Source organism: Lygodium microphyllum, chromosome 4 (genome assembly GCF_053477565.2).
Source record: "Lygodium microphyllum isolate KBCC chromosome 4, Lygodium_microphyllum_v1.1.10, whole genome shotgun sequence".
NCBI lineage: Eukaryota > Viridiplantae > Streptophyta > Polypodiopsida > Schizaeales > Lygodiaceae > Lygodium > Lygodium microphyllum.
Window position 1 is genome coordinate 30,426,049 of NC_141138.1, and position 24,840 is coordinate 30,450,888.

General features: G+C 42.6%; 1 protein-coding gene across 1 annotated transcript in view; it reads left to right on the plus strand.

Annotated features, from left to right (window-relative positions):
* The first annotated feature begins 1,045 nt into the window (after positions 1-1,045).
* The window catches only part of LOC148036912 (Acyl-CoA N-acyltransferases (NAT) superfamily protein), a 130,348-nt gene continuing 106,553 nt past the window's right edge, over positions 1,046-24,840 (plus strand). Inside the window, exon 1 of the mRNA XM_087675835.1 lies at positions 1,046-1,242. Within this exon, the coding sequence (XP_087531961.1) occupies positions 1,195-1,242 (48 nt within the window). The 5' untranslated portion in view covers positions 1,046-1,194. The remainder of the gene's footprint in view (positions 1,243-24,840) is intronic.

Consider the following 24,840-nt stretch of genomic DNA (forward strand, 5'->3'; position numbering starts at 1 on the left):
TAATAGCCATAATTGCTACCATCCAACTTTTCAAGGTTAAAGATACCACTGTCATTTGAATGACTAGCCATACTACAGGAAAAAGAGGTACAGTACATACCAAATAGGCTGTTGTAATACTTGCAAATAGCCCCATAACCACTACCAAAATAAGCTGAAAATAAGAGGTACGGACCAAATAATGAGCTGTCCACGAACTATAACCAAAATAGCATCAAATGGATGGGCTTGCTCTCATAATACAATAGTTTGCAATTACATCATGCTAAAAATGAGGCACAATAGAGTAAGAAATCAATGCCAAACAGGGGCAATCACTGATACAAAACAACTTGTAGCACGCAAGTAGAAGTTGAAGTTGCTCAAGCTCAATTGCAAATAAAATCCAAAGCTCAATGTAATATCCAAGTATCAAGTAAGTGCCTCCCACTAGAACAAAAGTCAAATGCTAGACGAGTAAACAAAGCTCAAATCCTCATGTGAGTGGCATCCAAGATACATCAAGTACATAGTTGAGAGCATAAGACCCAATAAAAGCTTCAAGCACATAAGGTCATAGACCTTTGAAACATCCAATGAAGTAACTGACAACAACCAATGTCAAGCTCCGTGGTGGTGGAGCTATACCACGTGACTTCGATTCTAGGGCTAATTGGTGCAACAATATTCCAAGATCAATATATACAGAATATGCAAGGAAGAAAGCACATCATGTCTTTGGTGATAACATTTTGAAATGGAGAGAGATATCAACATCTTCCATCTTTAAAAAAAAGTACTAATGTATTTTTCCATTATGGTCGTTGACAATTGATGTACCGTGTCTTTATAATCAATGTTATGATTAGAGTTCATTGCATGCCTTTGTGGTTTGGAATTTATAATGTGAATGATTAAGATTGCTTTTCGATTCTCCAAAAAGTGCACACATCTTATTTGCTAAATCTTACACCACCACTATGTGAAAGTAAGGGCATGGGAGGATTAGAAAAAAGTTTGTTCCACTTATATTGTGTGAGCTTAAGGCCGGTGGCAAGGATACTTTGAGTCATAGCCACTCGGGAATGGATTCCCGAGGGATTAACTTCCACCGCCATCATGTGAACCCAGCCATAGACATGGACTCGGGGAGGGGGGGGCGCTTTGAAACATCGAACCGGAGCGAAAACCTAAAACGAAGAGCTACTCTCGCATATGGACAAGAAGCTCAAAAGCAAGGAAAAGAAGCTGAAGAGGAAGGAGGTACGCTGCCCTCATCGATTCCCATTTTACCTCAGTTTCCTCTCTCGGTAGGCCATAGTACGCTCTGCCAATCTCACCATGTTCGCTTGTGCCCGTTGGAGTTTCGCGGCTACCACCACTCTGCTTTGGGAGGGAAAAAACACAGTCGCCGCCTGTGTTGGTTTCATTTGTTTGCTTACCAAATCAGCCACCCTGCCATTTTCTAAGGTGATAGCCAAGCACGATGTTTTGGTCGCAGCAGCATTATGACAGCTTTGTCAAAGACCAGAATCACAATCAGAAGTAGAGCCGCTTGGGCCTTCTAGGGATGCAGTTTTGACATACTAATCTCTGTCTGGAGGAAGACGCACTTTGGAAGCAGGGCTTCTTGCCTACGTACTTCTAGGACCCTAGTGAATTCTGTCTAAAGGAATATCCTTCCACAAGTTTTTGTAGATAGGGTCACATAGACCATTAGCTCCTGGAATGTCTTAAGGTGCATTGGTACGATGAGAGGAGAAACTCATAGCGGCAAGAGGAGAAGCTCATAATGATGAGTTTGAAAAGAATTCTCCATATTTTTGTAGCAAACTAAAATAGGAACTTAAGTGATGATGTAAGTAGTTGTTGAATGGTTATAGAAGGGAAAGGTGAATGTCGAGTTAACGAACATGGACATTAGATGAGAGAGTTGGTAAGTTGAAAAGGTATTGGTTTGGTAATACAATTGCGTAAGATTGAGGCTGGATTGGGTGCAAAGCTTGCACACAAAAATAAATAAGAGAGAGAGAGAGAGAGAGAGAGAGAGAGAGAGAGAGAGGGGTGTAGCTCAGTTGGTTAAGTTGAACAGGGTGGTGTGACCAAAAGGTCTTTGGTTTAACTTCTACATCTCGCTCAATCATTAGAATAGGTATTACAAAAGGAAAAAGTGAACTCAGGTCAGTGGGTTAATAAAAACAAGTTGCTTACCTCGAGGGTAGTCACTTGATTATGGGAAAAAGAAAATAAATAAATATAAAAAAGAAGAAAAAAAGAAAGAAATATTTATAGCCACTAAAGGCCAAATCGACTTGTGAGACATATCCATGTACAAGGGAATATTCTCATAGTATTAGGAAAGTGAAAAGTGGAAAATCCTATCTAATGTATAATGAGTGTGTGCCTCATCATATAGGCGAGCCATCAATGTATACCAGTATATGTTAGAAGTGGTGCAGTAACGGAAGCATAGACAAGTGTTGAAATAAACAGTTGAATACAAGACAAAAGATAAAGAAAATAGAAGAATATTGTAAAATAAGAGAACTCAGAGATATGCTCGGGAAATTGAATTTATATATCAAACACGGGACAATGGTGTATAATACTGGGTCATTGGTTGGGTGGGCACCGATACTGGCTCCTCTCTCCAACGGAAAATCCACCTAATGAATGATGATGATTGAAGAGGAGGAGGAGCCTTGCTATAAGTAGGCATAAAACAGGCCTAAAATAGCAAATGCCACACAAATAAATCACAATAAAATGCCTAAAATAAGGAAAAGTGTGCCTAGTCTTAATTGGGATGCATTGACTCACACATGAGCCTTCTTATCCGAGCGATAACATTGGGCTTGCGACTTCTTCTTCTTGTTACCTCTCTCTGAAGCTGTAAAGGCCTTACTGGAACTTCCACAATGAAATGGAAGCCTCCCTTGTAAATGCAAAGATTTCTCATGATCAAGCAGCATTGAGGACATATATGTGAAGCTCACAGGTGTAGATGATGTTTGCACCCTCAAAGCATTTGCTACTCCATCAAACTTCAAGGAGAGCTTGTAGAGTACTGTTTCCACAGATGCACCTCTGGAAGGGCAGATTGTATGTGTCGAAGCTGGTCTTATACGTGTGTCGAAGCTGGTCGAAGCTTGTAGAGTTCTTAGACTGTAAATGCCTTGAACAACGTAGTATGCTTAAGAATTATGATATTCGTTTATTTTCGAGATTTAATATAAAAGAGAATGAACACTTAAAGCTGAAAAATGAAAATTACTCACAAAATTACAGCCATGAAAATGTAAAAGTAATGGAGACAAGATTGAGGGTTGAAGATGGGCAACCAACCCCCTCCCCCCCCCCGAAGGAATGTATTTCTGCTCAACCCAAGTCCCTTAGGGAAGAGCTCAGTTACAATCAACCTGAGAGTGAGTAGAAGTAATTCTCACTCTCACAAGATCATGCAAAGATGTACAAACACACGTTCATTATCCATTATGCAATGACAAGAACTGATTTCTTTACAGTATGAGAGAAGAAAGAGGAGAAACCAGCCTTTCTCCATTGTTGATCAGTAGTACATGGATAGGGCTTGCTTCTTGTTGCTAAAATGGAAGAAAGAACTCGAGAAGGAGGTGCTGTAATGAATTTACAGGCTTGCTGTCCTGTAAAACAGCAGTGATAGAAGAGGGAATATGGAGGAATTTGATAATGGAGAAGTGGGGGATGATGATGTGGATGGATGGGGCCAATTTCTGGCTATTTGTGGGTGTTGTACATGAGTTTACAACAAAGAAAAATGATGCTGAATGAAGAAAAACGAGCTCTTATTTATAAGAGAGGGAAGAGCTAGTACAAAAGGGGAAAGTAGAGTAGCACAAAACAAGTGTCTAGCCACATGTCATGAGATGTGACAAGTGGTGGGACACTTGGAAACTTGTGTGACAAGTGTCTTTACACTTGTCTCTTCTCTATGGCCTTTCTTTTTGGGCTGAATACTGTCAAGAATAGAAACAACCAAATTTAGTAAGCACAGTCAGAGTACAGAATTTACAATTTTTAGAATGACATCCCTATTTGTTAGGACTAGCATTTTTAGGCTAATTCGAGGCTCCTAAAATTTAAGGACCTCCTAAAATTTAGGGACCTCCCAATATGGGTGTCATATGAAAGCTTTTTCCGTGTACATCGCAAAAACGGTATTAGAATCTTCATGTGACTTTCCTATGCAAAGAAATATGCATTTCAAACTTTCAGCCCATACATGCACATAATATAAGCATTTCATGATCATGCCATCTTGTTGATTGTAACTGTCTGTTCTGGCGGATTTAGCCCACACTTCAAGGCATTCGATCCTTTTTGTGTGCGAGTCTAACCCTGATATGCGTGAGTTCTGGTCACAGGCACCCAATCGGGCCATATAGGTGGAAGTGTGAACTATCTTTTCTCTGACCCACTGTGTGGGTCCACCATAACATGTGACCACTCATCAGTGGCTAGCTCCAATGCACTTTTCTTTATATCTAATTAGTGCAAAGGAAACAAATTTAATAAATCATTATATAGACAAATTAATGGAAAAGGATACAAATTCTGTTTTTATAGAGTTGTGACAAAGACTCAACTTCTGTTGAAGCTATCCATAAAGGGTCACTACATGCATGGTGGAAGGTGCCTCCTATAACATTTGAAGCTTCGACCATACTTTGGGAGATGTTGTGCAGGAGGTAACCATTGGTAGAACTCATACATTGAAGAAGAGCATAATAGGCACATGCATCATTTGAATCCCATGTAAACATAGCTTCCTCATGGTTGTCCTCATCAAAATCTTTAGGAAGAGGAAAAGGACATTGAGGAAGGGGAATAGCTCCACAAACAATGTACCAAATCTGCTTTTGCACAAACCAAGCTTTCATCAGGAGAGGATACGAAGTGAAGATAGAAGGTATATAGAGAGATAATATAGCCAAACCAACAGCAAAGACTTTAGAAAATGAGAATTCACATGCAGTGTAACAAAAAGCTTGATACAAAACGAAGGGGGACTACTGCAAAATGAGGAAAACCTAGTCAAAAACTACCAGAAACAACAAGAACGGTATGTAAAAATAGTCACCCAACCATGGTTAGGGGCAGAAAATGCAAAATGCAAGCTGATTATGTAGTGAACGAGTAGATTGATGGTTATAGGCTGCAATGCTGGCACAGGTTGAAAACATAGGGTGTTGGACTAACAACACAGGCACTAGTTGACCTCTGATAGGCAAAACATGATCAAAAATAGGTAATTGGATCAGCAAAGAGAGGAAAGACCTGTAATCAGCAGAAAAACCAGTAGCATGATCCTAGATCCTACAATTTGATACTGTGTCAAAAGTGGTCCGACAATGGAAGATAGACAAGTGTTGAAATAAACTACTGAATGCAAGACAAGAAAGAGAAAATGGAAGAACATTGCAAAAGAAGAGAACGCAAAGATGTGCTCGGGAAACGGAATCCATATACCAAACATGAGACAGTTGTATACAATAGTGAGTCACTGGTTGCATGGGCATTGGCACTGACCTCTCCTCTCCAATGAGAAGTCCATTTGATGAATGATGATGATTGAAAAGGAGGAGGAGGAGCGCCCCACTATAAATAGACATGAATAGGCCTAAAATAGCAACTGGTTGGCCAGCATTAAATGTTGGTTGAATAAGGACATAAATACCACAAATACGACATAAATCACAACAAAAAGCCTAAAATAAGGACAAGTGTGTCCAACCCTAACTAGCATGCACTGATTCACACATGAGTTGACAATCCTACTAAGAATATGTCCATGTGGGGATGTGAAATTGTATCAATATGAGGTACAACAATTCCATGCAAGATCTAACTCCATTTAGTGAGGATGGGGGGATGTAAGATTTTGTTTATTGTTGATCCCTCCTCTAGACTAATGATGATGACTGCATCAGAAGCGGAGACTGTTGGATATGGAGTGTACTCAAATTAGAAGATGAATGATCAAGTGTATGTGGGGTAGGGGGTAGGGGAGGAGGCTATAAATAGCTGAACCTACCCAAATTTGGTAGACAACTTTAGGACAAAAACATTGATGCAGTGAGCCAATCAAAACTAGCCAATTAGCCTTCAAAAATGGTGAAAAACCTCATGCATATCTCTAGAACAGGCCACCCATTGTCTAGTACAAAAACAAGTTTCCCAGCATTGAAAAAGAAATGCAGATGGCTGGTGCTAGTGTGAACACACTCAAACCTTAGTGAAAATGCCATGTGCACACCTAGACTGAGCTAAAATAGTTAGAGCTCCTGTGTTTCTCTTAGAGTCAGACTTTGACGGAGTTCACCATTAGGAGATGATAGAATGCTAAAATATAAGCTACTATTGTTAGAGACTGTCATCCCTGGACAGGCATTTTCCTCAGTTAGGCTGTCTACATATGTATTTCCCAGCCAGGCAGTTATTTGAGAGTGTTACAGTGTGTGGAGCAGATTGACAGAGCCATCAGGGTCAGAGCAGCAGACACGCAGATGCCATGTCATTGCTGCCAGGTTAGATGCCATGTGGCAGTCTGCAGTCGGACAAGTGCAATCGGATAGGTACAGGTTGGACAGTTCTGCATCAGTCGGCTGCATTAAAGTCGACTTGGTCATTACTTGGCATTTCTTTTCTGCTATATATAACAGCTCTCCAGCACATTGTTCCACACTTGGCGATTGCAGATTTCAGGGCAGAGATCGGGCAGATTGCAGCATACTTTGAGGTGTACAGCAGGTGGCATCATCAAGGTGGAGATACGCAGACATACACACTGCGCCCGTGTACATATCTGCATTCCTTTGTATTAGCATACTTCATACAACAGATCTTGTTCTGTCTCGCTCTCTCTCTCTCTCCTCTCTGTGTTCACTCTACTCTCTCAGTCTTGGTCCCATGCTTCCGCATCGCTGCACTCTGACATGGTATCAGAGCAGTAAAGATGGACTGACTGAGTGAAGAACCTATGTGAAGAGGAGATTTCAACGCGACACAAGGCTGCGTTTCTAGCGTTCGAGGGCGAGCAGGAGGGCTGCGCATCGGAATAAGGCTGAAGCGAGTGTGGGCATGCGGGAAAGGAGCACGATCGGTGAATTTACTGTTGTTTGTTGCTGTTTGAAGAGGAGGAAGGCTACATTTTTGGCCTTCAAGTGCAGATTTTACCTTTTCATCGCCTCTGGCAGCTGAAGAAGATTCGGGAAGCGGAGAAAAGAGCCCTAGTAGGCTACATTCTCATAGTCAAAGGGGGTTTCTTTTGTGTTTGTGCAGGCATTGCAGGTGAAGATGTCTACAGAGACTAACGTGGAGTTCCAAGCGATCATGGACTGTCTTACTGGCTCTTCCATCAGATCAAAAGCTTGATGGTGACAATTATCGCATCTGGCGCGTGATGATGTTGGACATACTAGAGTCTTACGATTGGTGAAGCTTGTGACAAAGATCGTCGACTAGCCCTCGGTGAGAGATGAGTCCAAACTCTCTCCAAATGCTCGTGCGGAGTGACCAAGGCCCAGTCTCATTGGGACAAGCTGAATGCCAGGATTCGTTCTTTTCTTTTTCTATCTTGTACCCTGAGCCGTGATAGCCCATATAGAGTACTCGATGGTGGCTCAGGAGATATGGCTAGAGCTTGACCAGATGTACAACTGGATGACCCTTATGAAGAGGGTTTCTTTGGAGGTGCAGATGCGGATCTTGTTCATGAATAAGTCTTCTTCACTTCGGGAACACATCAACAAGTTTCGACAGCTTCAGATGCATGTTCAAAATGTGGGGAAGCCAATTTCCTCTGAAGACATGGCAATCACCTTATTGTCCTAGTTGCTGCTACGATTCCGTGCCTTTTATTCCGCTCTTATTGCTTCAGAGTGGGAGTTGACTCTTCATTGGGAAGAGTTAGTTTCTATGGTTTGGACCAAGAGGAACAGTTGAAGGGATAGAATGTTTCCAAATCAGAGACATTGATTGGTCAAGCCTCTCAGAAGAAGGGGAAGGACCAAAAGAAGGAGGGGACAACAAACCCAAGGACAAAGAGAAAGAATCGACATGCCATATTTGTGGTAAGACCGGCCATTGGAAGAAGGACTGCACCGACAAGGATAAGAAGGACACCAGGAAGAAGAACACGAAGGATTTTGGAGCGGTGGCTGCACCCTCATTAGCTTTCTACACTTAGCGGTCGTTGAGGACTCTACACCGAAGACTTCTAATGCTGCAATGACAGCTCCCCAGGCTCGAGAGTGGATCATGGACAGTGGTGCCTCATAGCACATGACTCCTTCGACAGTTGGTATTGCCCATTTGCGACCCTCGCATGGGCAAATTCTTACAGGAGACAACTCTTCTGTGTCTATTGCTGCATGGGGTGAGATGTAGCTGATTCCAGATGGATGCGGTGGTACCCATACTTCCGAGGTGTTGCATGTGCCAGGTTTAGGGTATCATTTGCTTTCGGTACATAAGATTTGTTCTCTTGGTCTTTTGGTGGAGTTTGACAGTGATGTTATTCGAGTCCTTGATCATGGATTGAGGAAGGTTCTCTCTTTAGGGTATGAGGAGAATGACATCACAAATTGAAGTCTTCTTCCGCTCTTACCTCTCTTCTTTTTACCTCTCAGACAAAGTCCGAGCTATGGCGTGCTTGGTTTGGCCACTTGAACTATGAGTATCTTCGGAAGGTGTCGCAAGGATCGCTTGTTCAAGGTTTGCCGGATTAAATGGTGAGCTAGCTGCCATGAGTCTCTTGCATTCGTGGGAAGCAGCATAGGGATGCGATTCCCAACAAAGCTTCGAGGCAGTTTACTTCACCTATGGAGCTTGTATCTATGGATCTTTGTGGCCCTATGAGGAACGAGTCCTTGAAGGGGAGCTGGTACTTCATGTTGATCGTAGATGACTACAGTAGGATGATGTGGGCCTATTTCGTGGCCCTGAAGCCGGCGGCTTTCTTCCACTTCAAGTATTGGCTTCTCTTTGAGGAGAACCAATTGGGCCGGAGATTGAAGACCTTGCGATCAGACAAGGGTGGTGAATTTGTTTCTAATGAGTTTGCTCGTTTTTGTGTAGATAGAGGCATTCACTAGGAGTTTGCTAATACCAATACTCCTCAAGAAAATGGCATCTTGAAACGGAAGAACCGAAGTGTGATCGAGATGGCACGCACCATGATGAAGCACTGACAGACACCTCAGTTTCTGTGTGCCGAGGCAGTGGCTATGGTAGTCCATATCCTCAATCGATCCCCCACTTTGGCCGTTGGCATGATGACCCCTTTTGAGGCTTACTTTGGGACTAAGCCTGATGTCTCTTATTTTAGGATCTTTGGGTGTGACGCCTATGTGCACATCCTGAAGATGCAGTGTGATAAATTTGAAGCGGCTTTCCGACGATAGGTATTTGTTGGCTATAGCTCCTAGTCCCAAGGTTATCGCTTGTATGATCTCATGAAGCGGAATGTCTACATGAGTTGAGATGTGTGGTTCGTGGAACTTTTGGCCACAGGGGGGGTAAGGATTATCCCATACTTTGAGGTCCAGGGGAGAGTTGGGCTCCCGAGACAGTTTCTTTGGAGCCAGAGCCTCTTGTTGGTGATTCTTCTTCAGATACAGAGTCTTCTCTTCCATTGGCCACCCTAGTGGAGCTTTCGTTGGTGGATGTACCTGAGTCTTCAGTAGATGGAGAGCGACGAGGAGAGATCCAGCCTCCTCCTCGTTGGGCTCGTGACACACTCCGAGATTCAGGGATTGAGGAGGTCCCTGAGAAGTGGGAACTACAAGATGAACTGCGGAGGTCATGGAGGCACTAGGCACATTCTACGGAGCTTGTTTGCTCTAACTACTTTGATGTCTCGTGTTATGCAGGATCGAGAGCCCACCTCCATGAAGGAGGCTTTATAGTCAGCACCATGGAAGAAAGCAATGGAAGCCGAGTTGGAGGCTATTGAGAGGAATGGCACTTGGTACCTTGTGCCTCGTCTCTCTCATAAGAAGATGATCGATGTCAAGTGGGTTTTCAAGACCAAGTACCATAGTGATGGCTCTTTGGACAAGCACAAGGCTCGCCTTGTTGCTAAAGGTTTTGCATAGCGCCTAGGTGTTGATTTCCATGATACCTTTGCCCCTACTGCTCGCATGGCAACTATTCGTGCTGTTCTTGCCTTGGTTGGTCATAGGAGATGGCCTGTCTTTCAGTTGGATGTGAAGTCGGCCTTCTTGAATGGTGATTTGAAGGAGATCTATGTCAAGTAGCCTCCTGACTTTGGTTCATCAGATGGGAAGGTTTACAGGTTGAAGAAGGCCTTGTATGGCCTAGCAGGCTCCGCACGTTTGGAATGAGAAGATTGATTCGTTTCTCCAGGCCATGTTGAGATATCAGCGCTCTAGGGGCCTGGAGCTCTATGTGCACACTTCCGAGGGTGATCGTGTGTTGTTTGTTTTGTATGTTGATGACTTGATTGTTACAGGTGGTCATGCCCAGAAGTCGACGAAACGAAGGCAGTCCTACATCAGAAGTTCGAGATGACGGATTTAGGACTTCTCCATTTCTTTTTGGGCCATGAGATTTATTAGTATCAGAGGGGGATTTTCATCTCTCAGCAGCAAAGATATGTACAAGAGCTCTTGGTGAGTGGAGGATTGTCGGTCCATTTCTACTCCTATGGATCCGAACTGGAAGGCCACTTCACACGCAGATTCTCCTTTGGCGGATGCTACCCGCTATTATCAGCTGATTGGATCATTGATTTGGCTCCTCAACACATGGGTTGATCTAGGTTTTGTTGTAGGTCTTTTGGCTGGGTTAATGAGTGCATGTCAGCAAGTGCATTGGTAGGCTACTCAGAGGATACTACGGTATCTGAGGGGGACCTCCGACTTAGGGGTTCATTATCCAATTGGTACAGGTGCTTCAGCTCTTGTTCTTGCAGGTTGGATCGATTCGGATTGAACTAGTGATGTGGACCACAGGCAGTCTACTACAAGCTATTGTTTTACCTTGGGTGCAGGTGTTATCTCTTGGAGTAGCAAGAAGCAACCCACGGTAGGCCCATCTTCTACTGAGGTGGAGTATCAGGCTGCATCTTCCACCACATGTGAGGTTGTGTGGCTTCGGAGATTGTTGGAGAAGCTTGGCTGCCCTAAGACTTGTCCTACTCTTTTGCGGTGTGACAATGAGAGTTGCATTGCCTTGGCACGGAATCTTGTTTTCCATGCCCGGACGAAGCACATAGAGATCTAGTACCACTTCATAAGGGAGAAGCTTCTGGATGAGACCATAGATGTGGAGTACTGCAAGATGGAGGACAATCTTGTAGATTTGTTCATGAAGGCGCTTCCCTAGGCTCTTCTTCGGAGACATGCCAGATCCATCCAACTTATGTCTTGTCTAGGATCTGAGAGGGGGTGTTAGAGATTGTCATCCCCTGGACAGGCATTTTCCTTAGTTAGGCTGTGTATGTATGTATTTTCCAGCCAGGCAGCCGTTCGAGAGTGTTACAGTGTGTGGAGCAGGTTGACGGAGCCGTCAAGGTCAGAGCAGCAGACACGCAAAAGCCACATCAGCAGCCACGTCATTGCTGCCAGGTCAGATGCCACGTGGCAGTCTGCTGTCGGACAGGTAGAGGTCGGACAGTTCTGCATCAGTCAGCTGCATTTAATGCAGCCGACCTGGTCATTATTTGGCATTTTTTTCCTGCTATATATAGCACCTCTCCAGCACATTGTTCCACACTTGGCGATTGCAGATTTCAGGGCAGAGATCGGGCAGATTGCAGCATACTTCGAGGTGTACAGGAGGTGGCATCATTGAGGTGGAGATATGTAGACATACGCACTGCACCCGTGTACATATTTGCATTCCTTTGTATTCGGCATACTTCACTCTTAGTCATGGTCCCACGCTTCGGCATCACTACACTGTGACAACTATTCCCTCTCAAATCCTGCGGGTGTTTGAAGACTGAAAGACTTCATGTGGTGAAGCATAGAAGCTCGAGACAATGGCTTTGTAAAGAGGTTTGTTGCGTTGTCCTCAGTGGGATAGTAGGTCACCTCTAACTCCGATTCCACAATCCGCTCCCGTACAAAATGATATTGAACCTCGATGAGCTTCGTGCGAGCATGAAACACAAGGTTGTTCACCAATGCTAAGGCATTTTGGTTATCCACACATAGGTGAGTGGGTCTTGTCTATGGAAAGCCAATCCCTACCAATAGTCGGTTGAGCCAAACTACATCTTTAGTGGTAGAACAAAATGCTCGGCACCTTGCCTCTATAGAAGATAATGTCATGGTTGCTTCTTATTGCTCATAGTACCTTGAAATGGCATTTGGGGGGCGCCAAAACGGAACGGTTGCTTGAGATCGAAACGGGAATGGGGAAACGTTGTTTCGGCACCTTGCGGCGGACGGGCAGACTAGTTTTCAGTTTCGCTCCCGTCTTTTGTGCAATCGTCTCCTCCTCTTTACTCGGAACTCAAGCACATTACTTCCTGCAACTCTCAACTACTACTACTACTACTCGTCCTCCTTCCTTCTTTCCTTCTCCTCCTAGGTTCTTCTCCTTCTTTTTTTTTGAGCTCTTCTTCTTCTACCCTCCTCCTTTTTCTTTAATCTTCTTTTATTTATTAATTTCTTTGTGAATTCCTAGGATCCTCAAAATCCGAATGAGTCACAACTCTTGGACTCTAGAGACTAGATTCATGATACCTCAGGAGTTAAGAGTCAGGAGTCAGTTTAGTATTGCAGCTGCTAGTTACTAGTCACCAGTGGTATTATACATGTCACATGTACACGGCGATATCATGATTGTTCATTAAAGTTGATAGTTAGTACTTAGTACTTACTCGTATTTAGTGTCAACCGGACTTTGGATAGATTACTCACATCACACAGTTATATATATCTTGATTTTACTTATTATGCATCTTAGTTCTACTGTTCTTGATATTAGTCTTTAGATAATTTACGAGTCATAAAATTTTTTTTTTTTTGGTTTAAAGTTTTGAAAACTATGTCTTAACTGTGTTGAACTATCTTAACCATTGAGTCTACACTTGTGATACGTGTAATGAATCGTGATTTCGATCATATGACATAAAGACTCAAATATTTTGTATAAACTTTGGATACACGTTGTTGTAGGATTGATATATTTACATATCCATGCAATAACATATTTATTTTAGTGTACAATTCGAAATGCCATTTTCGTGTTTTCAAAATTTAGTTGGAACTCCGAAACTCCAGTTTATCCCGTTTCTGTTTCCGTGGTTTTCGAAACTCCCCTGTACTATGTTATTACTCCATGAGATAGTTATTGATTCAAGGCAAAAAGCAAAACCCGTAGTGGAACATCTAGAGCCCATGTCACCTATCTAATTTAAGTGACTCTATCCAATGAGAGTGGCCCCCACTTCATACATCATTCCATAGGATTGAGTCCCCTAGGGTTGAGTATGAATAAGCCAAATCAAAGATCCAACAAGACACCTATAACAAGTAGTATCTAGAAGGGGATCTCTGGTAGTAATAATCTTGGACTTAGGGTCCATGGGGCATGAAGTGGACTTATACTTAACTATACTAAATTTTGAAAGAAGCTCTGTGCTTAGAATAAAGATGCCCTATGTTAGTTGATAAATCTCAAGACCAAGGAAAAAGTATAGGATCCTAGGGTTCATCATGTCAAACTCTTGTTGCAAAATATTTGGAGTCGAATGTACATGTTGCAAGTGACTCCTTGTAATAATCAAGTCATTTACATATAGGATGACTAAAGTACACCCTCAACCTTATGACAAAGATTGGGCTCAAGACGTAGGAACTTGCTTTAGGCCAGAGGGCCTTTTGCAATCCGCAAACATGATCCCCTTTTCCTTGTACACAAAAACTAGAAGGTTGATTAACATAAATCTTCTCCTCTAGGATGTTGTTTAAGAAGACACTTTATATCTATCTGGTAAACTGGCCATTAGTGATGAGTTGCAAGAGCCAACCCAAATAGTAGACATACATGCAGTAGGTGCAAATATCTCGGAATAGTCCAAGCTTGCCTTTTATGCAAAACCCTTGGCAACAAGCCTAGCTTTGTGTTTCTCCAAGGTACCATCACTCAAGTATTTGGTCTTGTAGACCTGCTTTACATCTATCACCTTCCGCTTTCGTGGATGTGGATCCAACTCCCAAGTTAGATTACGCTCGATGTAACCAACCTTTGTATATCAATAGTTATCAAGACATATTGGCTCAATGATTCCAATTAAGCTAATGCTCATTTACTTTGAAATGCGATTTATGTTATTTGAGTGTTTCAAAATATGGCTAAATGTTCATCTTTCTATTCAAGGGTAGCCAATGGCTAGAACGCCCTAGAATTGTACTTAGGCCTCATTGATAAGATGTCTAAGAGAAATCACAAGTTTAGTGGGACAATCAAATCGACTAGAAAGCCCAAATGACTAAGAGTTGTTCACTAGAGTAGTCACATTGACTAGAAGCCTATATAATGAGTGGTTTCAGAAAGTGAAACTAGATGCTCATGATTAAATAAACCAACCATGAACCGGTTGTTAATAAACCACTTTTTTGGTTTACACACTTCATTTAGGGTTTCTCATTGACAGCCCCAAAAAGGGTTGCGTCTACATTTTAGCGACTTTTTTAGTGGACGCCTACACAGTGGTGCGCCATCCTAGACAACTTATGCCTATAAATAGGCAGTCACTTCATTCATGCATCACCACCCTCTTTGGTCACTACTACCACACTTTAGTCTTTTTCCACTTCTCTTCTTCCGTTACTCTGAGACTCTTCCCATGTCGCTGCTTTTCAAACCCCTTGTGGAGGACATTGCAGTTCATGGCCTTCTTCCACTTGGCATTAGTCTCCACCAGCTGGCGTTAGCTCCCATCAGCCCGGCGACTTATTGAGGCCTTCTTTCTGCGAGGCGTCAACTTCCTACTTTTGGCGACAACATTTTGCAAACTGACGATTGCCTTCTTACTCTCTGCTCTAGTATGACCACCCCAAGTATTTGCATTTTGCAGCTTGGGGACTTCCTTTGCATCTGATGTCATCACTTGATTCTTGGTGTCATCATTTGGGCTGCTCTCCTTGCGTTTACAGATAGAGACACCCTTTTCTTCCTCTCCTACTCAGCTGCTATAACTTCTCTACAGGCAAATGGTCGGTAAAGTATATGTATCTATCTTTAGACACTCCTTGTGCCACCTCTCCCTTTTGGGCCATAGAGCTTCTTTTGCATCGGCTGTTAGGTTTTTATGCTCAAGGCAATAAGACACATCCGATGCACACTAAGCCCTTTCGAGCCACAGGAGATCCAGTGGTACCCCGGCCTCCTCGCTACCGTTGCAATGTGCTACGTTTCTTTTAGGGTTTCAGGAATGCCACATTGACAATCTTCAATTCTGTAGTCCGCTCCACTGAGGGACAGTGATTATTGGATACTGTCCCCTTGGTAGTCCGCTCCTTCGCAGGATAGTGGTTGTTTGACACCTTCCATTACTGCGGCTCCACAGTCCACTCCCTTGAGAGACACCAATTGTTGCCCATTCTCGACTCAACACGAGTCTCACCTTTCCCCACCCTTGACCACTCAAGTTTGAGTGGCCACCTCTGGGAGTTCTTTGGCATCTTTAATACCTCAAATACCTTCTTCAGCATGACTGGTGGCACTTCCTTGATCATTAGATAATTCAGAGTCCATGATCCATGAGCTTTTAGATTCCCTCTCTTGTAGAGGGGGATTCAGAGAGGGATGTATTGTCTTTGCCCTCCGCGGGGGCTTCTACTTGTTCGGCTTTAGGGGGGTGGCCCTTGCACCTCTATCCTCAAGGGGGCACCTACTCATCAATAGGTTTGTCACCCATCCTTTACTCTTTTGGGATGGTTGTCTTCGAGTATTCATTTCTCATACTGAAACCCAAGATCTTTAGATACCACTTAGATCGGGGCCTTGGAGGTTCTTGGTGACGAGGTCTCCAAATTCCTTCCAGCATGGAGTTACGAAGCTAGTGGCTTCTCTCTTGAGGTGGAGTTAGGTTCTGCATTTCATCCTGTCTACTCTTCCTTACTACAGGTTACCTTTTAGGTTGCAATCTTGGATCTCCATTGTCCAAGATTCTCTACATCTTCAGTGTCTCTCTCTTCGCTCCTCTTTTTTCCTCTCTTTTTGGGCTTGAGAAGGGGTGTTGAGAAACCACTTCTTTAATTTACACAATTCATTTAGGGTTTTGCATTGACAACCCCAAAAAGGATTGGCGTCCACATTTTGGCCACTTTTTCAGTGAGTGCCCATACAATGGTGTGCCACTCTAGACAACTTATGCCTATAAATAGGCAATCACTTCATTCATTCATCACTACCTTCTTTGGTTACCACCACCACACTTCTGTCTTTCTCCACTCCTTTTCTTTCGTCGCTCTGACACTTTTCCCACGCCATTGTTACCTACACCTCTTGCATAGGACATTGCAATTCATGACCTTCTTTCACCTAATGTCAGTCTCCACCAACTGTCATTAGCTCCCATTGGCTTGGCGACTTGCTGGCATTTGTATTTAGCATCTAGAGGCCTTCTCTTTGCCAGGCGTCAGCTTCCTACACTTAGCAATAGCATTTTACAACTAACAATTGTCTTTTTTACCCCTTGCTCTAGTCCGACATATCCTAGGTATTTGTGTTTTGCAGCTTGGGGACTCTCTTTGCATCTGGCGTCATCACCTAGTACTTGGCATTAGTGGTTCTTGGCATCAGCATCATCTGGGTTGCTCTCCCTACGTTTGACAACTTTGACACTTTGGGATTTGTGTTTTGCTGCCTAGGTCACTCCCCGGCATTAGAGGATTGCGGTTCACTTTCTCAACAGTTGTCCTTCACCTTCTAGTGACTACTTTGATAGCCCATTGCCAGAAAGACTGCGTTTTGCTCCCTTCACTATGCAGATTCCCACAGGTGTTCTCTCCTGATTCAGATAGGATAATGCAATTATCTTCTGAGCTTTGGCTTTGCTACATGGGCTTTTCTTCTCATAGCATGTTTCAGTGTATCATCACCGTGTTCTTGTGTTTCTGAGTTTTGCTGTACACACTCTATGTTTCTTCCCGCAAACCCTAATGTCTCTATAGTCTCTTTGTCATTTTTTGACACTTGTGAATTTGCATAATTAACCTCTCTAGAATCTAAATTTGGCAATCCCTAAACTTTAGGATGTTACTATTTTTGGAAGTTACTCAAATGGAAATTTTGTTTGCATTAAAGGTTCCAGAAAATTTCAAAGAATACCTTTGTCTTCACATCTATCTCATATTTTTAACCATTTGAGAGATTTTTAGAGTAAAAGGTTTAGAAACTTCATTCTCTAGAAAAGTGACATGTGGTATCTAGGATAAAACATTTGTAATTTTGAAGAGACAAGTATCCCTACACTTGTCATTTTCAACAAACACTTGTCATTTGTAAGGTCTACTTTTCACTTTTGAGCACCCAAGCCCCACATGTATATTTTGGAGGTCTCTCTCTTCATTTCGAATATGTTCTCATGCTAAAATTTCAGCCACATGCTTTGTACTCTTCTATCTATCACTTATCCAAGAAGCACTTTCTACTTAGCTTGGTCTAGTCCAAGCGCTAAATAAAAAAATCAGCTTGCTTCTCAGAGTATTCAAAAATTAGGGTTTCAAAATCCTAATTTTCAGATTTACAGCAAATCAGCCCTTTGTATACGGTTCGGGCACTTGGTACTCGTGGTTTGTTTCGATAAATTCATGTAAAGGGGAAGGGCCGCTTCCCCTCTCTACACAGTGTAGAGACTCTCTCTCTCCCTCCCTCCCCTTCTTTTGTCTTCTAATTTTTATGGTGCTAATTGATCAAGTTGGTTAGTTCAAAATATTATCACTCTTATGTTCTTCCTTGTGCTTACACTCGATGGAATTGAGCTTCTCCTGCATAGCACGATGCCATACATCGTATGCAAGAGTCTCATCAATAGTAGCAGGCTCATGATCTTTTAAAATTTGAGATATAAAGGCATAGTCCACATAGAGTGAACTCTACCTTGTGGGGCTTGTATTGTGGCTGAGCTACGTGGGCTGGTTGGTGTAGTGGGAAAGTGAGAAACGCTTGTATTTTGTGTAAGCTCTCTATACCACCGTAGAATCACAATAGACTCATCTTGCTGTGATGGAGATTGAGAGGCCTTCGGTACGTGTAATGAACTTGTTTGGGATAGGGACTCCCCCTCACTCTGGGTAAAGGTACTTTCCCCTCATCAGAAGAAGAGGACTTCTCCTCAAACGGCTGAATATTCCCTAAATACACTTGAGGGGATGTATTACGTGTTTGACAGTAATACAGGACTGTCTTCTGTCTTCTGCTGATGCCCCATTGAGCTTTGTCAATCCTTTTTAAGAAGCACGAGAAATCTCTGTCTCTCCACCCAACCATGCTCAAGAAGATGCTGGAGTGGAACCCTATCGTGACTCTCTCTGCCAGCCATCATTACCTGGTGAGTTTTACTATTTTTATGACTCACTTACTTCCTAAGCTCCCAAGGCTACATTTATTAATGTAACATTTCCTCCCCCTTAAGAATCGGTTTCGTCCTTAAAAATGATACTTGGAAGGTCCAACTGTAAATTTGGAAACCTTTTCCTCAAAGTACTTACTCACTCCCATGTTGAGCTTTCTTTTGAACAATCTTTCCATTTCACTAGATATTCTTGATAAATAGTGTTCCTTGTTCGTCTATTATGAACATTTAACATTCTTTCTGGTTCATGTGGAATAGATTGGTCACCTAATAGCTCCTCAATGTTATCATTTAAGATTAGATTATCCATGTCGCCCAACTTTTTTCTTAGCTTGCTTACATGGAAAACTTGATGTGTTTTACTACCAGTAGGCAGTTGGAGCTTATAAGCCTGTTTCCCCACCCTTTTAAGTATTGTGAAAGAACCACAATACTTGGGTGAAAGCTTTGGACATCGTTCCGTTTTCATGGTTTTAGTTTGTTCAAGCACCTTAAGATAGACCAATTTCCCTTCCTCAAAGGAGATGTCTCTTCGGTGAGGATCTGCATAAGCTCTAGCTCGGTTTTGAGCTTTCTTAATATTTTCTTGAGCAAATTTTAACATACTATTCATATCCTGCAAAAAATCCTTTGTTGCTTGAACCTTTTCCTTGTACAGTCCTACTGCATGAGGAGCTCTGGGCTGAAACCCATACATTAGCATAAATGGACTATATCTAGTGAAAGAGTGCTTGGCACTATTATATGCAAACTCTGCTATCGGTAAATACTCTTTCCAATTAGTTTGCCTTTTACTTACATATGCTCTCAATGTATCTTTAAGGATTTGGTTAACCCTTTCAGTTTGCCCATCAGTTTGCGGGTGCTCCGTCGTGCTCATGCTAAGTTTAGTATCCAACTTTCTAAATACAACGCGCGAAAATTGACTATTAAATTTTCTATCCTAATCAGAAACTATATTTGCTGGAAGGCCATACAATCGGTATATGTTCTCTATGAATAATCTAGCAAATTTTGGTGTTTTAATATCAGTTGAAGTTGGAATAAACCTAGCTATTTTGGTTAACCTATCCACAATCACCCACACAAAGTCGTGCCCCCTCTGTGTTCTGGGTAATGCGACAATAAAGTCTATGGAGATACTCTCCCATTTTCTCGAAGGAATCTCTAATGGGTGAAGAAGTTCTCCCATTTTCAATCTTTCAGCTCTATTAACCTGGCATTTATTACATTTGACCACATAGTCAAGGACGTCCTTATTCATTCCACGCCAATAGAACTACCTTTTAATAAGACTATAAGTCTTATTAACTCCTGGATGTCTCGCACTAGGAGTATCATGACACTCGAAGAGTTACTGGCGCCTTATTTCTTCATCTTTCGGGACACATACCCTACCCTTCTAGAGTAAATAATCATCATCAATGGTAAAATTCTTCCACTTGAATCCCATTTGAGCAACCCTTGATGCTCCATTTCCTTGTTGAACATCCTCAGATGTTCCTCCCTCAGTGGAGGCCCTTTCATTTGGATCCCCATTTTCAATTGCTTCTCATATGTTGGAATATGCCGGATCAACCTAGCATTTTCCTTTTAAGGATCCAAGCAAATCAAAAGAGAATTGAGTAAAACTCAATTCATTTATGATGGGCATTCTGCTGAGTGCATCAGTCACTATATTGTACTTTCCTTTTCTATACCTTAACTCATAGTCGAACTCTTGGAGGAGTTCGGCCTATCTGGCTTTATGCCCTCGTAGATCCGGTTGGTCATTAAGCCACTTAATGCTTTCATGATCTGACAAGATCAAAAGTTTGGCACCGTACAAATAGTGCCTCCATTTCTTCATTGCATGTACTATTGCATACAATAAACTCTCATAAACAGAATAATTCCGTTTTATACAGTCTAATTTCTTGCTTTCAAAACAACCGCTTGACCTTCTTGTAATAAGACCGCGCCTATTGTTCTGTCACTAGCATTAGCTTCAACCACGAATGGTATATTGGGATCCACAATTAATAGTATTGGAGCTGTAGCAATAGCTACCTTAAGTTTTTTAAAACTTTCGTTTTGGTTTGTTTCCCAATTAAAGCTCTTTCCTTTCCCTTTAAGTTAGTCGGTCATTGGAACAACTAACTTGGCATAATCTCGAATGGATCTACGATAAAATCCAGATAAACCTAGGAAGATCTGCAGCTCTTCCAGGTTCCTTGGAGATGGCCATTCAATAATTGCCCTTACTTTTTCTGGATCCATCTTAATTCCCTCTTTTGAGATAATATGCTCCAAGTATTTGACTTCTTGTGCAAAGAATTCACATTTAGTTTTCTTCGCATAAAGGGAATGGGTTCTTAATAATTGGAATACTAACCGTAAGTGTTCCAAATGTTCTTCTCTTGATTTACTAAAGATCAAGATAACACACTATTCATTAGCTTCATAAAAGTAGCTGGTGCATTAGTGAGACCAAAAGGCATCACCAAAAAATCATAATATCCTTATCTAGTACGAAACGCCATCTTAGGAACATCTTGGGCCTTAATTCTTACTTGGTGATAGCCTGATCTTAAGTCAATCTTTGTGAAGAATTTCGCCCCTTGTAATTGATCAAAAAGATCTTCCATTCTGGGCATAGGAAATTTTTTCTTCACCTTTATCTTATTAAGTGCTCTATAATCAATACAAAGTCGCATAGAACCATCTTTTTTCTTCACTAATAAAATTGGCGAAGCCCAAGGTGAATTGCTGGGTTGTATAAACCCCTTATCAAGGTAATCCTTGATTTATCTTTCGACTTCTTGGTGCTATGTTTCACTTAGCCTATAAGGTGGTTTAGAAACAGGGTGTATATCCCTATCTATGTCAATTGGGTGATTCACATCACCCCTATTTGGTGGAAGGCTACTTGGTAAATCAAAAGGAAACACATCTTTAAATTAATCTAACAAGCTTCATATTCACATTATTACAAGAAGTAAAAGTGTCTTGTACAGGAAGGGACCATAATATATATACCTTACAAGCTTCCTTCTTTATCAGCTTTTGAACTTCAAAGGAACACATCAAAGGGTTATCAGATACTTCATGTTCACCTTGAATTACAAAAGTCTTACCATCCCTTTTAAATTCCAGTGTATTATGATGATAACTACATTTTAAGGATGGTTCCAATCCTCATAGCCACTCCCTCCCTAAAGCGATATCAGCTCTTTCCATATTCATAATCTGGAAATCAAGCTTATCTTTATATCCTTGGATCTCGATTTCCAAATTGGATACCATTGTATCCCATATTTTGTTATCCTGACCTTGCATCATGCGAACAATGTATTGATGTTCACTCTTTTGTTGGGGAAGTTTCAACTTTTTGACAAGTACATAACTTATGAAATTGTGGGTGGCAGAGTCATCAATCATGACTCTAACCCTCTCCCCACCTATCGATCCATGCACTCTTACTAATTCATGTGGTCCGAAGGTAGGTTGCTACATAGAAGTTGACATACAACACCTATGTTGTACATCCTTGTGCAAGACCTCTAAAGATTTATACTTTTCATGCCCCTTTAATTCTAGGGTCTGCACTACATGGATTTGTTTCTCTTTTCCCTTGCTCTTTTTCTTTATCTTCCCCCTTCTTTCTTTGAGGGCAATTCCAAGCAGCATGGTTAGGGGATAGGCAATTGAAACACAGCCTTTTTTTTTTTGGCCTTATTAAAGTCATCTTGACTTAACTTCGGCCTTACATATTGTTTCTTTTCAAAGGGTTGTTTCTTACCCTTAAGGAATGGCATTTTCCTTTTGGATTTGCCTACAAATATTGAGGTCTCAAATTCCTTAGTTTTGGGCTCCGTATCAGTGAGACTAGTGAGTGCATCTGGACGCATATTATCTTCATTGATTAATGCAAATTTAATTGCCTCTTCTAGCATCTTGGGTGAACTCCTTTTCACTTTCTTTTTACAGGACTTATCTAGTCTCTTTATGAATCCTCTTGTTTTTTGAAATTCATCTATTCCTTCCAATTTGAGGATTATCTCATGATATTCCTCGAGATATGTCAGCAAAGGTCTTTCCTTTTGTCTGACAAAATCCCAATCTTTCCAAATTCTTTCCATTTCATTTTCAAGAAGGAATTCTTTCAAAAAGATCGATTCAAATTTAGCCATCCCTCAGCTTTTGGTGGGGTTCCTGTTAGCAGTCATGTTTGTCATGTCTTGTCATCTCTTGCCTGTGAGCCTCAGTCTGAGTCAGACGAGGGCATTAGGAGCTCTGACATGTCTGTCATGTGTTATGATGGGGGAGGCTAGTCACTCTCGATTGGCTGTCTTAGGTTGTGTATTTCTTTTTGGCCTCTTTTAGTGGGCAGCCACTGGCTGCCCGGCCACTTTTTGGTCACTGTGGTGGGGCGCCCATTTTAGGGCACTTTTAGGGTTTGCGCCCATTTTAGGGTTAGGGTTAGGGTTTGTCCGTTGCCTATTTATTGGCAGCCCCCCTCCCCACTTGATCACTTGTCTTCTTGCAGATTCCGACACTCCTTCTCCCTCGGGTGGTGCTGCCATCATCATCAGCCTGATCTGGTGCCCTCACTGACGCTGTGGGCTGCGTGCAGGGACTGATCAGTCCATTTCAGTGTATTCAGCATTCATTTCAGTCAGTGCAGATTTCTCTTCCTTATTTTCTGCTTTCTCTCTCTCTCCCCCTCCGTGTTCGTATTTCCTCTTCCGCAGCGCACTCTCACATGGTATCATCGCCAAACTGAGAGCACGGAGGTCTTCATGGACTGGAGAGAGACCACACCTCTCATCTGTTGTTGCCCCCCTTCTCTCCAACAGCCAGGCGGCCCCTCCAGGTGGTCTGAATATTTGTGTTTGCTGCATAGGTGGTTTGAATATTTGCATTTGCTGCATCAGCCCCTTCCAGAGGCTGCCACATCATCAACCAGCTCCTGCTCCCTGCGTTTTCAGCTGGGCGGCCTTCTCTTCAGCTGGGCGACTCCCCTACAGGCTGCGTTTTGCATCCAAGGTGGTCGTTTTCCCTCCTGGCGGCTCATCTCCAGCTAGCGCTTCTTTTCTGGGCTGTGTTTTGGTGCCTGGCAACTTTCCCTCCGGATTTTGTGCCCTACACAGCTGTGTTTTCACCTCCTGGTGATAGGCGACCTGATTTCCTGGAGTTTGGTGGTTCTTCTGGTGGTTGGTGACCCATCTGGTGGTTATTCTTCGGCATCGGCACAGTTTTCTTTGGTGTTTGGTATTTTGCAGATTGGAAAATGTCTTATCATCAGTCTACAGGTTTTGATGATTCAGATGACGAACTTTTGTCTCAACACTCATCTGAACGGAGGCGTGATTTCTATCGCGAGGATCGTCCTACGGAGTCTATTCCTCGTTCCCGTCCCCCTTCTATTCATGTATCTCGGCGATCCCCTTCCAGTGGGCCGACAATGCAGCCTTTCGTACCCCCTGTACAGGTACCCGTACTTCCTCAGCTGCCCAAAGAGGACCGGTTGGATGGCTCCAACTTTTCTTTATGGTCCTGCAAGGTGGAGTGTATCTTGGACTCCTTCGATCTTTGGGAGCTTGTTTCTGTTCCTATTCCCCGGCCTATGGTGGATCCCGCAGATGGGACATCTATGGATTGCGCAGCCTTATGGGATCGGCTCAATTCTAGAGCCCGATCTTTCCTCTTTCTGAGTTTGCAGGATTCTGTCCTTGTTCATGTTCACAGGTTGAAGACTGCAGCGGATGTGTGGAGAAAGCTCGTGTCTCTCTATCAACAGAAGACGTTTGCCCATCGGATATCTCTTGAAAAGAAGTTGCGGATGCTCGCTATTGATGATAGTCCTTCCATGAAGGACCACATCAATAGATTACAGGATATGAGGGATGAGTTTGCATCCCTCGGTCGTATGATATCGTCTGAGGATATGGCGATGATTCTTTTGACTCAGCTGCCCTCGCCTCGGTTTGATGTCTTCTATACCAGCCTTCTTACATCGAGGACCCGTGAGAAGCTTCTATGGGAGGAGCTATCCCCGCTTGTCTTGGAGCATGATGAGCGACTCAGAGAGGTTAGTGCTAGTGGATCCGACTCCATTAGAGCCTTTGTTGCAGGTTCGGGAGGACAGAAGAAGAAGAAGAAGTCAAAGGCTAAGCAGAAGGACAGTTCTTCAGGCTCTGACTCAGATTCAGAGAGACCGAAGTGCCCACATTGTGGGAAAGGGACACATCCCGAGGAGAAATGCTGGAAGAAGTACCCTC